The 12945-nt window shown below is 44.8% G+C and overlaps 1 protein-coding gene across 1 annotated transcript; it reads right to left on the reverse strand.

Moving 5' to 3' along the window:
- Window positions 1–9917: 9917 nt before the first annotated feature.
- LOC145122136 (uncharacterized) lies at window positions 9918–11429 on the reverse strand. Its single transcript, XM_079057792.1, has 3 exons — window positions 10833–11429; window positions 10208–10631; window positions 9918–10105 (listed from the first exon to the last, which is right to left on the reverse strand). The coding sequence occupies exons 1-3, from the start codon at window positions 11427–11429 to the stop codon at window positions 9918–9920; spliced, it is 1209 nt and encodes a 402-aa protein (XP_078913918.1).
- Between the last annotated feature and the right edge of the window lie 1516 nt (window positions 11430–12945).

Consider the following 12945-nt stretch of genomic DNA (forward strand, 5'->3'; position numbering starts at 1 on the left):
TAAAAGTCAACGAAAGTCAACTTCCAGTCAACGGTCCAACTTTGACCAGACTCGTCGAGTGCACTAGGGTGACTCGGTGAGTCCATGCGTGTCCTCTGAATCCTCCTAAGTCCTCACTCAACTCGTCGAGTTAGCCTTTCTCTCGACGGGTTACCACCGATCACGAATCGTGGTGCAACATAATCCGACTCGTCGAGTCCTCTCATGGACTCGGCGAGTTTCCTCCATGGAAATGCTCAAATGACCTTCTGAGGTCAGATCTGTTTCTCTATCTTATAGATCTGACCTTCTAACACCCAAAAATCACGTAAAGGTCTGAACTTTATGTTCATGCATCGCACATATGGCTCTATTTGATGAAATAGCTCTTAAAATGGACACCTAGACTCAAAACTCTTATGGGACTGCATAAAGCTAGATGATTGGGGCTCTCTGGACCTCTCAAGGTCCAGATCTAAAGTCTATTCCTCAATGGGACTCCACATGCCCCATATTCCAACTAAAGAAGGGGCAAAGAAACCCTAGATTCATGAGATCTACTAAATACACGAAAATAGGCATGGATTCGTACCTCAAACAACAACCTTTGATGAAGTAATAGAAGGTCTGAGCTGCTCAATCAGCCTAGCTTGAATCCCCTCCTTCCTTCTTGCAAGAATGCACTAAAGGTGATGTAATTAGCTCATTCCCTCACTCTCTATGATCTCTGGTTCGTTAGGGTTTCTCAAGTGGGTGTGTGGCCGCAATGAGGGCCATAAGGACCCTTAAATAGGGCACATGCCCAAAGAATTAGGGTTTCTGTCCACAGCGCGGACTCGTCGAGTCGACTCGCCGACTCGTCGAGTCCATTCATTAATCCGAGTCATCAGTCGCGATTCTACTCGACGAGTTTAGGCGTCAACTCGTCGAGTCCCTTCTTCTTAACTCAAAATAAATACTTAAATTATGATACCTGGAAATCCGGATGTTACAATTCTCCCCCACTAGAATCAGACTTCGCCCTCGAAGTCTCACTCTGCAAACAACTCTGGATGCTGCTCCCGCATCTCCGTCTCCGGCTCCCAAGTCAGCTCGGACCCTCTCCGATGTTGCCACTGGACCTGAACCAGGGGCACCTCTTTGTTCCTCAGAACCTTGATCTTCCGATCCAAGATCGCGATCGGCCTCTCAATGTAATTCAAACTCGTATCCACCTGAATATCCTCTAGCGGCACTACCGCCGTATCATCGGCTATACACTTCCTCAACTGGTATACGTGGAAGGTATCATGGATCTGACTCAACTCCTCGGGTAGCTCCAGACGGTATGCTACCTTACCCACTCTCGCGGTTACCCTGAACGGACCAATGTATCGGGGCCCCAGCTTTCCCCTCTTCCTGAATCGGATCACTCCTTTCCAAGGAGATACATTCAGGAGTACGAAATCTCCAACCTGGAACTCGAGCTCAGATCGCCGCCTATCCGCATAACTCTTCTGGCGGCTCTAGGCTGTCAGTAACCTCTGTCTGACCTGATGTATCTGCTCAGTCGTCTTAAGCACTATCTCAGTGCTACCCATCACTCGCTGCCCAACCTCTCCCCAACAGATGGGGGTCCGACACCTCCTCCCATATAAAAGCTCAAAGGGAGGCATACCAATACTTGAATGGTTGCTGTTGTTGTAAGAAAACTCAGCCAAAGGTAGGTATGTGTCCCAACTTCCGCCGAAGTCCATAACACATGCCCGAAGCATGTCCTCGAGTGTCTATATCGTTCGCTCACTCTGGCCATCCTTCTGTGGGTGGTAAGCAGTACTGAAGTGCAATCTCGTACCTAACTCCTCATGGAACTTCTTCCAGAACCTGGAAGTGAAACGTACATCTCGGTCTGACACAATCGAGATCGACACTCCATGCCGCGACACCGCCTCTCTTACATATGTCTCTGCCAGCCTTTCCGCAGAAGAGCTCTCACTGATAGCAAGGAAGTGAGCGCTCTTCGTCAGCCGGTCCACAATCACCCAAATTGCATCAACACCCCTCGCGGTCCTCGGCAATTTGGTGATAAAATCCTTAGAAATCTGTTCCCACTTCTACTGGGGAACCTCTAATGGCTGCAACTTGCCAAGCGGACGTTGGTGCTCGGCCTTAACCCGACGACAGGTCAAGCAGCTCTCTACTACCCATGCAACATCCCTCTTCATACAGGGATACCAGTAGTCTCTCTTCAGGTCCAAATACATCTTAGTGGCCCCGGGATGGATCGAAAATCTCGATCTATGCGCCTCCTCCAACAGAGTGCTATGTGCCCCGCCCGTATACGACACCCAAATCCGACCACGAAAGGTCATAAGCCCTCGTCTATCTGTCATAAACTCGGACACCTGTCCAATCACCGGCTCCCTCTTGCGGTTCTCCGGTCTCACAGCCTCTGCCTGGGCCTCTCGAATAGTATCCAACACCGGAGTCATCACCGTCATCCTCATACATATATCTCGAATCGGGGCACTCTCCGCCCTACAGCTCAGAGCATCGGCTACCACGTTAGCCTTGCCCGGGTGGTACAGGATCTCACACTCGTAATCCTTTACCACATCCAACCATCTCCTCTGACGCATATTCAGGTTGGGCTGATCCATCAGATACTTCAAACTCTTGTGGTCCGTGCATATGGTACACCGAACCCCATACAAATAATGGCGCCATATCTTGAGGGCGAAGACCACTGCCCCCAACTCCAAATCGTGGGTGGGATACCTCGCCTCATGAGGCTTCAACTGTCTTGATGCATATGCTATCACGTGCCCTCTCTGCATAAGCACCGTACCCAACCCCGATATAGACGCATCACAATACACCACGAAATCCTCCATTCCCACCAGAAGGGCTAACACCGGGGCTTCGCATAATCTCTGGCGAAGAGTCTCAAACGAAGTCTGCTGCTCGGGACCCCAAATAAAAGCAACACCCTTCCGGGTCAATCTGGTGAGGGGAACGGCAATCTTGGAGAAATCTCGGATAAATCTCCGATAGTAGCCGGCCAACTCCACAAAACTCCTGATCTCGGTGGGGGATCTCGGCACCTCCCAACTCATCACAGCGTCAATCTTGGCCGGATCGACCAATATCCCATTCTGATTAACGAGATGTCCCAAGAACTGGACCTCTCGTAACCAGAAATCACACTTGGAGAATTTGGCATAAAGCCTCTCCGATCTCAATACTCTAAGGATCTCCCTCAGGTGCTCCTCATGCTGCTCTCTGGATCTCGAATACACTAGAATATCATCGATGAACACAATCACCGATCGATCCAAGACTGCTCCTCAGGTGCTCCTCATGCTGCTCCTCATGAGGTCCATGAACGCCGCTGGTGCATTGGTGAGCCCAAAAGGCATCACCACAAACTCGTAATCCCCATAACGAGTCCTAAACGCCGTCTTCTGGATATCCTCATCACGCACCCTCACCTGGTGGTATCCAGACCTCAAGTCTATCTTGGAAAACTAAGATGCACCCTACAACTGATCGAACAGATCGTCGATCCTCGGTAATGGATAACGGTTCTTGGCCGTTAATCTGTTCAACTCCCGGTAATCAATGCACATCCGGTATGAACCATCCTTTTTCTTTACAAAAAGGATCAGAGCTCCCCACAGCGAGCTACTCGGTCGGATGAATCCCTTCCCCAACAGCTCCTGAAGCTGCAAGGATAACTCCTGCATCTCCGGTGGTGCAAGGCGATAGGGTGCCTTGGCAATAGGCGCTGCCCCCGGAACCAAATCGATGCGGAACTCCACCTGCCTCTCAGGAGGCACACCCGGCAACTCCTCGGGGAAAACATCCGGAAACTCTCGCACTATCGGTACCTCACTGACAGAACTCGGCCTCTCTGCGGCAACTTGTGTATCCATCACATAGGCTACAATCCCTCTACAGCCCTGCTGTAGACTCTGTCTCGCTCTGGTAGCCGAACAAAATGCTGACCCAGATCTGGTACCCTCGCCATAAACCGTAAGTACTCCCCCACTAGGGTCTCGTATGGTCACCAACTGTCGCTTACAGTCTATAACAGCTCCAAATCGGCTCAACCAGTCCATGCCCACGATGACACAGACATGCCCCATCGCAATTGGTACCAGTTCTATCGGGAACTCAACACCGAAAATCTTGAGTACACATCCTCAAATCACATCAGTAGCATAAATCGCTCACTCGTCAGCTATAGAAACTCGTAGAGGTCGACTCAACACCTCTCATCGGATACTGATGTGCTGGCTAAACGCTAATGACACGAAAGATCGACTCGCACACGAGTCAAATAACACCAAAGCAGGTACATAACTCACAAGAAAAGTACCTATGCATACCACAGTATAAGCACAATATCTCAAACTCAGTATAAGTAAATAAAAGAATACATACTAGCCATGACATCGGGCGCTGCGCGGACCTCTTCCGCTGTCAACTGAAAGGCTCTCCCGCGAGCCTTCGGTGCCTCGGCCTTCGCTGGCCGGACCTCGGTAGCTCTAGCAGCAGGTGCAGATCCCTGTGCTGATCCCTGAAGTAGCTGTGGGCATTCGGCCTTCCGATTACCAGTCTGGTTGCAGTGAAAGCAAACTGCAAACCCCTTGGGGCAATCCCTCGCGAAATGGCCCTCCTTGCCACACTTGTAGCACACACCCACTATGCGCACCCCCTCATGGCTCTTGCCGCATTTCCCGCAAGTGCGGCCCTTCGGACCTCCAGATCTCGAATCAGCGGGCTTTGCCCGCAAGGCTGTCGGCTGAGACTGTACCGGTAGCCTATCCCTCCTCTGAGACTCGGCCTCCTCCCTGGCCTGAGTCTCTAGCTCAATCTCCCTCTTCCGGGCATTCGCCTGGAGCTCGGCAAATGTCCGGTATGTCGAGTTCGCCACGAACTCACGAATGTCCCTCCTCAGTATGCTCAGATATCGGCTCATACGTGCCTGCTCGGTAGACACGTGCTCAGGGCAAAACAACGCCTTTTCATGAAACATCCGTGTAATCACAGTCACGGACTCCGTCCCCTGCTTGAGGGATAAGAACTCCTGCGCCAACCGTTCCCTCTCCACCGGGGGAACATACTCATCTCGGAACATGGTGGTGAACCTCTCCCAGGTCACCGCTATAATCTCTGCAGGACTAAAGTCTACCGTCACAAACTTCAACCAGTCATTCTCTCCCAAGCGAGGCTGGTTCAACGCAAACCGTACTCTCAGATGCTCCGGACAAGAAAATGTGTAGAAGCATCCCTCAATGTCAGAGATCCATCTCATCGCAGCTATCGGATCCTGAGTCCCATCAAACTCTGGTGGCTTCGTGTTGCTCAAATCCCGGTACAGCAACGAGTCATCCCCCTGTGGCCTAGCGGCGGCAACGGCTGCGGTGGCCGCAACAACAGCAGCATCGGTAAGAGCAGCATACCGCTCGTCAAATGTCTCAATCAGCGTGGTCTTGATAGACCCGAACATCTCTGGTATCTCAGCTCGAATGGCTGCCGCCACCTCATCATGAGTCATCCTGCGAATCTCATCATCGCTAACACCGCTGCTCTCTGGAGTGTAGCGCGTACCCATCATAATGTCTCTGAAACACAACACAAAAGAAATCAGAGACTCGCTCGAGTATACTCGCACTCGATAACTCAACCCTACTCCTTCTTTAGTACCCTAAGGATTCTTACTTGGACTGCTCACTGATCCGGTGTTTCCAGTAGTACGGGCCCTATACTACCTTCCACAATGCATCGGTATTCACCCCAAGTCCTCCTCCTAGGATCCCAGATCACAAGTACACTATATCTCGCTGAACAAAGGCTACCCTCCAGTAGACCACCCACAAGCTCCTCGCTGCTACCTACTCACTCTCGAAGTAACTCATAGTAGCAGTAACTTCCTAGACTAAGGCATCACAAATCTGACCACTCTAGTCCTAGATATGAATACCTAGCCTACTCTAGCATGCATAGCATATCACATAATATCTCATAACACATAATGTAAGGGTATTTTGGGAAATCACTGTTCGGGCGCTGGCTGATCGAACACACTGCTCCGTTCTGCTTTTCTCAAAAATCTTTTACTACTTTAGAAAAATTGTTTCCTTTATGAAAATTTTTCTTTCTCAAATCCTCAGTTTGAGTTCAGATACGCCCGAAGGTGCATCCGAATCCCTCAAACCAAGGCTCTGATACCAACTTGTAACGACGTAAATTTTAAAACAATTTTTCATTTTTCAAACATAATAAAACTCATATAATATTCTCAAACTCTCATGTGTATCAAATGTCATCACAATAAAACATATCCCAGAATCTGTTAGGCGTGTCAAACCCAACAAATAAAGGGGTACAACAGACTCCCAATACACTGCTTTAATGCACTAAAAGGGTAGAACAAGGCAAGCAAGGTCGAACCACAGAGACACGGGATAAAAGTCTATACCTCTTTGCGCAAGGTACTTTGGTTACAAAGGGGGATTTGTTTGCAAAAGTCAAATAATGAAAATAAAAATCAACTTTGAAACATGCAGAAAATGAAATAGATTTGTAAACAAGTTGTAAAAGTGCTTCCAGTTCTAGTTCTCAATGTTGTCATTTAACCTGATTATGACTTGATGTAATATGTGATTACTATTCTAAGTTGGTACTGAAAGATATTAACACGCTCTAATACCTCTCGCTTGCCAAATTATCTAACCAAAACACGCTCTTTGACTACACCTAACTTTACTAATTCAACCTAAACACGCTCTTAGATTGTATTGAAAAACTGCATTAAGTTTTGTACAAGCTTCCCAACAATGTTCATTTCTTCTCATACGCTCGGAAGTGTGAAAACATGTGATAAATGTTCTACAATAATAAAACTTATTGTTTGTTACCAACCATTAACTTTATAGAACGATTAAGTGCCCTAAAAGTTAATTAACTACACAAAAATTCAATTCATGAAAGTGGCCAATCAAACACAAATCAAATTTAAGGATTCTAGTTTAAACAAGAACATAATCACTATAATAGAATCACAAATAAAACATCAAATCATATGCTTCAAGTCAAGCAATCAACATGTTTTGAACAAGAACTAGAAACTAGGGTTTCTTAGCCACACATGACTAAGAACAAATCACAAGAACAAAAGATGGAAAAATGTGTGATTACAACTTACAAAATGCTAGAAATAGTGTTTCCAAATGATTATTGATCGGTCCCTTGCAATAACCTTCGAATTCCCTTCTCAAAATATGCTCTGATATGTTGTGTCTATCTCAAAATGGCCCTCAACCCGTAATATGAAAGATAGGAAAAACTGCCAAAAGTTGGTTTTTGGGTTGAACACGGCCCGTGTTAAAATAGGCTAAACTGACACGGCTCGTGTTCAGCATCCGACACGGCCCGTGTTGATTTACACTAAACTGACACAGCCCATGTTCAGCATGGTCAACAGCTCCCATTTTGGTCAACACGGCCCGTGTTGATTTTGCAGTGTAAATCCAACACGTCCCGTGTACCCCTCTGACTCCGAATCCAAACTTGATTTTTCCATCTTTTTCGTTCTTCGCCCGATCATCCCGAAATCTTCACCAATGCTTCCCCGCACCTCCCAAAGCGCATTCCAAGCTCCGGTTTACCTGAAAAAGACATGAAAGTGTGCAAATAAGGTTGTTCTAGAGACTAACATGAATATGATGAAATGCAAGAAAAAGGAAGAACAATTATGCTAAATAGATGCATGAAATGGGACTAAAAGGTGTGCAAAAAGGTGCACAAATTGCACCTAACAAATCTCCCCAAGCTTAGACCTTTCTTGTCCTCAAGAAAGAGCAAGAACCAGACAAACAGGACGATTTCTAGATGGCAAAAAGAAACATAGAACGAATGGGGACAAAAAGATCCTAAAAGCTAAGAATGAATGCATGCAATGAAAACCATGAAAAAGAAACATATGTACAAAAGATACTTAAGGAACAAAAATGAACCAAAGAAAAATTTAAGAACACAAGTAATCTTTTTATTTATTTATATAAATATGGATATATATGATCAGACTTTACATCAATGGGGCTCCAATCATTAATACCTAGGCGACCATCCTTCTACCTTCCACATATCACAGACTCCCAAAGTGAGGAAGACCACGAAACGGTGTAATCCAATAATCCAACTATAGTTTTATTTAAACTTCATACCTTAGTTAGCTTTTGCGAGCGAAAATAACACAGTTCGGGATCTCATGTCCTTAAGACTAGATGGTCAAGAATCAGAATCGACGCATCCTTAAGAACCCGTCACGGCGAATCAACTTTCGCTGAAACAGTGAGCCCACCCGAAGGGGCCCAGTTCCTATACTTTCACTTTTTCGAGAGCCACAAGTATCATATCACACAGTTCTTCATTCGCCAGATTTGACTTTGAGATGGCTTTTGATTTTGATTGAACTTGGATTTGTATCTTCATTTTGAGCTTTGAATTCTTCAATCAACTTTTGAATTTCTGAAAGTTTCTTCGATTAAGTACTTGAAATTCTAATTTGGGTACTAAATATGACAGTTGTACCCTTTCTTCCTTCTTGACTGTGTGGATCTGATACTTAAGCTCTCTGTTACCGCGAGGGTAACGCGTGTCAACAAATAGGTACGTGTTCTGTGGGTCCAGAGTTGCCGATAAATATTCTTTTTAAACATTCAGAAGCAAATCATCCTAAAGCTGTTATTACCGCCCACAAAAACGTTTCGGTATGCCATTTTTTTATTATCTAAGGCTGGGGTCTCGAATTACGGTGTTTGGGTCCCCTAGTTATGACAGCTGATTCTACACTTCCGGTAACTATCCGGTCGCTTTGGGTATTTTGTTTTTCATTTGATTTCCCGTTTTCCCACTTCATGGAGCTATCGTATGTAAAGATTGTCTCATCTCGTATTAAATCTTTTTTTTAATGAAATGCATGGAGATGTTTTATTTTTGTTTTTTTTAAAGAAACTAGGAAGAAAAAAATGGAAACTAAGAACATAAACGAAAAAATCTTTTTTTTTTAATTTTTTTTTTTGGAAATTTAATGCATGGAGGTGATCCTAATGTACAACTCTACCCCTCCCCAAGCTTGAATATAAGCATCGTCCCCGATGCTTGGAGAGGGCGGAACAACCTATCTAATCATTGGAAGGTGGTGGGGGATGATAGTCGGGTCGGGTAAGAGTCCAAAATAGTCACAAATGCACACCAATTGAATTTTTAAGCAAAATATGAACGATTAAAGATATGGAAAGAATTTACCAAATCGTTCTTGGAGCCTTGCAATTATGGTGAGAACCTCCTCTTCATCTTCCCCAAGCTATCCGTGAAATATTTTTGGAGCCCGAGATTCCTTTTCTAGGTATAAAAACATGTTGCAACACATTTGGAACATTAAAAACTAAAAACTTCAAAGAAACGAAAATGTTTTGAAGAAAAAGACAAAAATACCCCCGGGTTGCCTCCCGGTTAGCCGCCCTTGTTTTAAGTCGTTGGCTCGACTTGGCCCCTTGATATGCTTCGTTCTAAGTATGTGGACCTCTCCAACACATCAACCTTCTCGCCACCTCCTTCAATGGAACATTCAACCTTCCTTTGGCTTTCTTTTTACGCTCAAACCAAAAAGGCCTTAAACCCTTAATATCGGAGATTGTCCACTCAGTCCTTTTTTGGTATTTATTCAGCAGGGTTATCAACTCCTTCTTTTCCTTCTTTAACAGTTTATTTGAGTTGATGACTGGTTGAGTGCTCTCCTTTTTGACATGTATATTCTTTAAAGGGTCCGGTGGAGTTTTTGCTCCCGAATCTTGTGCTTGTTCCACCGGGGGAAGAAATTTGGCTTTGGTAGTAGGTAATTCTACTTCTCTTCCATCAATCCGCATGTGCTTATCATCCTTGAACTTCTAAATCTCCAGCACCTCCTCATTTATACCGCACTCCTTTGCAAGTTCTTTGGCTTTCTCCCTATCTAATTTTTGTGAAAAGACTAACTCCATAAAATCATGGTTAGTCGAGTTTAAGCTCTTTTCAGCCAATGGCTGGATCATATTCACAAAATTAACAGATTGAACATCAGAAGGAACCTTTTTCCCTTCATGAACATTGAAGTTGATAACTTCACCATCAAATTCCATACTTAAAGTTCCGTTGTAGACATCAATTTTTGTTTTAGAAGTTTTAAGAAAAGGTCTACCCAAAAGGATGGAGCTCGATTGTAGGGTGTTGTCATCACCCATATCCAAAACATAAAAGTCAGCAGGAAATACAAGTTCATTAACTTGCACTAACACGTCCTCCAATACACCTTTTGGGTGTACCAAAGACCGGTCGACAAGTTGAATAATAACTCCGGTTTTTGATAAAGGTCCAATTCCCATTGTCTTATAGCTTGAATAGGGTAAGACATTAATTGATGCTCCAAGGTCTAGCATGGCGCGTGGTACAAAAAGGTTACCCATTTTACAAGGAACCGTGAAAACACCCGGGTCCTTGCATTTTTTTGGTAGCCGTTTTTGTAACACGGTTGAAATGTTTTCCCCTACTTTTACAGTTTGATTTCCTTTAAGCTTTTTTTTAGATGTGCAAAGTTCCTTAAGAAACTTAGCATATCTAGGAATCTGTGTAATAGCATCTAAAAGGGGGATGTTAATGTGAACTTTCTGGAACATTTGCATAATCTCACTCTCCTCCCGTTCTTTCTTCGTGCTCTTTAATCGTTGAGGGAATGGAGCAGGTGTGACTTTAGGCTCAGTGACGAAGGGCTTCTTTGCGGTTGTTTTATCTTCCTTCTTTTCTTCTTTTGTTGCCTTTTCGACCACTATTTCTTCTTCTTCTTGATCAACCGACACTTTTGGACCATCATAGCTCTTTCCGCCTCTCAAAGTGATGGCACACACGTTGTGCCTTGGGTTCGTTTCAGTTTGGGCGGGCAACTTTCCTTGAGATTCTAGTTTGCTTACAGAAATAGCAAGCTGTGAAACTTGTTGCTCTAAGTTCTTTATACTTGCTTTTGTCTCTTGTTGGAAAGTTTGTGTACTAGTTGCCAAACATTTCTCTATGTCCTCTAAGAACATATTTGATGAACCCACTTGTTGAGGAGGGTGTTGTGGCTGCCTTCGCTGGAAGTTCTGTGATGGAAACGGTGGTCTTTGTTGGTATTGATGTGGTTGACTTGGTTGATAACTTCCATATTGATATCCTCCCCAACATTGATTGTTGTTCCATCTTTGATCACCCCGTGGCTGCTCATATCCCTTTTGATTTGACCCAGAAAAGCCTCCCATGGCTTTTGCTTCTTCATAATCCTCATCTTGAAGTTGAGGGCACATGTCGGTTGGGTGCCCTACTTGAGTGCAAATACCACAAGGGCGGGGTGTGGGCTGCACACCCTTGTCTTTAGCTAGCATCATGACCATTTTTGTAAGCTCGGACAATTGAGCTTCAATTTGAGGAGTTTGGACTTCCTTTACACCTCGGGGTGCATCTGTGTACCATTCTTCATCATGACTTGAATGCTTAGAATCTTCAGCCATGTTCTTGATTAAGTGGCGGATTTCGGTTGGAGTCTTGTCGGGTAAATACCCACCACTGGAGGCATTAAGAAGCCTTCTCTCCATTGGAGTCATGCCTTCAATGAAATATTAAAGAACTTGATACTCGATAATTCCATGTTTAGGACAACGGGCACACAGTTTCTTGAATTTCTTCCAATATGTGTGAAAAGCTTCTCTTTTGTGTTGCTTGATTCCAATGATTTCCCTCCGTTGGGCTAAAGCTTTCATCTCCGGGAAGTATTTGTCCAAAAAGAGTCGTGCAAGATCTACCCAAGTAGTAACCGTCCCCGGTGGGAGGTCATAGAGCTAATCTTTTGCTGCATCTTGCACCGTAAATGGGAATGCCCTAAGCTTGATTTGGTCCTCCGTGACATTGTTTGCTTTCATGCCAACACACACAACGTGGAACTCTGTGAGAAACTTGTGGGGATCCTCGTTTTCTAAGCCTCTAAAGGTTGGGAGGAGGTGGAAAAGCCCGGGTTTTAGTTCAAGGTTTGTGGCTGCCGGATAGGTGATGCAAAGAGGTTGTTGTGTAACCTCTTGTCTCGACCATTGACGAAGGGTTTGTTCGGGTGGTGGGTTTGGAGGTGGATTTCCTCCATGGTTATCTCCCATTGTGCGAGTAGTTGTTGAAGTTTCTGTGGGTGTAGTGTTTGGGATGTTATAAGTGGGTGAAGATGGTGGAGTGGTAACTTTGGGTGAGGATGGTTGTGGTGAGAGTGAGAGACTTTCTGTTTCGGATGCAGATACACTTGAGAGGGGTATGTCCTCCCAAATGTTGATGACTGGAGGGTTAGATGATGAAGAAGTCCCGGAGCCCGATTGCTTCTTACGAAGCTTGGCTTGCTTCCTTAACCTCTTTGCAGTCTTCTCTATCTTTGAGTCAATTGGCAATGGCGTACCTGTACGGAAAGATCTAGGCATAAACAATTAGTAATACCGTGTCCCCGGCCACGGCGCCAATTTGTTAGGCGTGTCAAACCCAACAAATAAAGGGGTACAACAGACTCCCAATACACTGCTTTAATGCACTAAAAGGGTAGTACAAGGCAAGCAGGGTCGAACCATAGAGACACGGGATAAAAGTCTATACCTCTTTGCGCAAGGTACTTTGGTTACAAAGGGGGATTTGTTTGCAAAAGTCAAATAATAAAAATAACAATCAATTTTGAAACATGCAGAAAATGAAATAGATTTGTAAACAAGTTGTAAAAGTGCTTCCAGTTCTAGTTCTCAATGTTGTCGTTTAACCTGATTATGACTTGATGTAATTTGTGATTACTATTCTAAGTTGGTACTGAAAGATATTAACACGCTCTAATACCTCTCGCTTGCCAAATTATCTAACCAAAACACGCTCTTTGACTAGACCTAACTT

This window comes from Lactuca virosa, chromosome 6 (genome assembly GCF_052849685.1).
Source record: "Lactuca virosa cultivar CGN04683 chromosome 6, Lactuca_virosa_CGN04683_v6, whole genome shotgun sequence".
Classification (NCBI taxonomy): domain Eukaryota; kingdom Viridiplantae; phylum Streptophyta; class Magnoliopsida; order Asterales; family Asteraceae; genus Lactuca; species Lactuca virosa.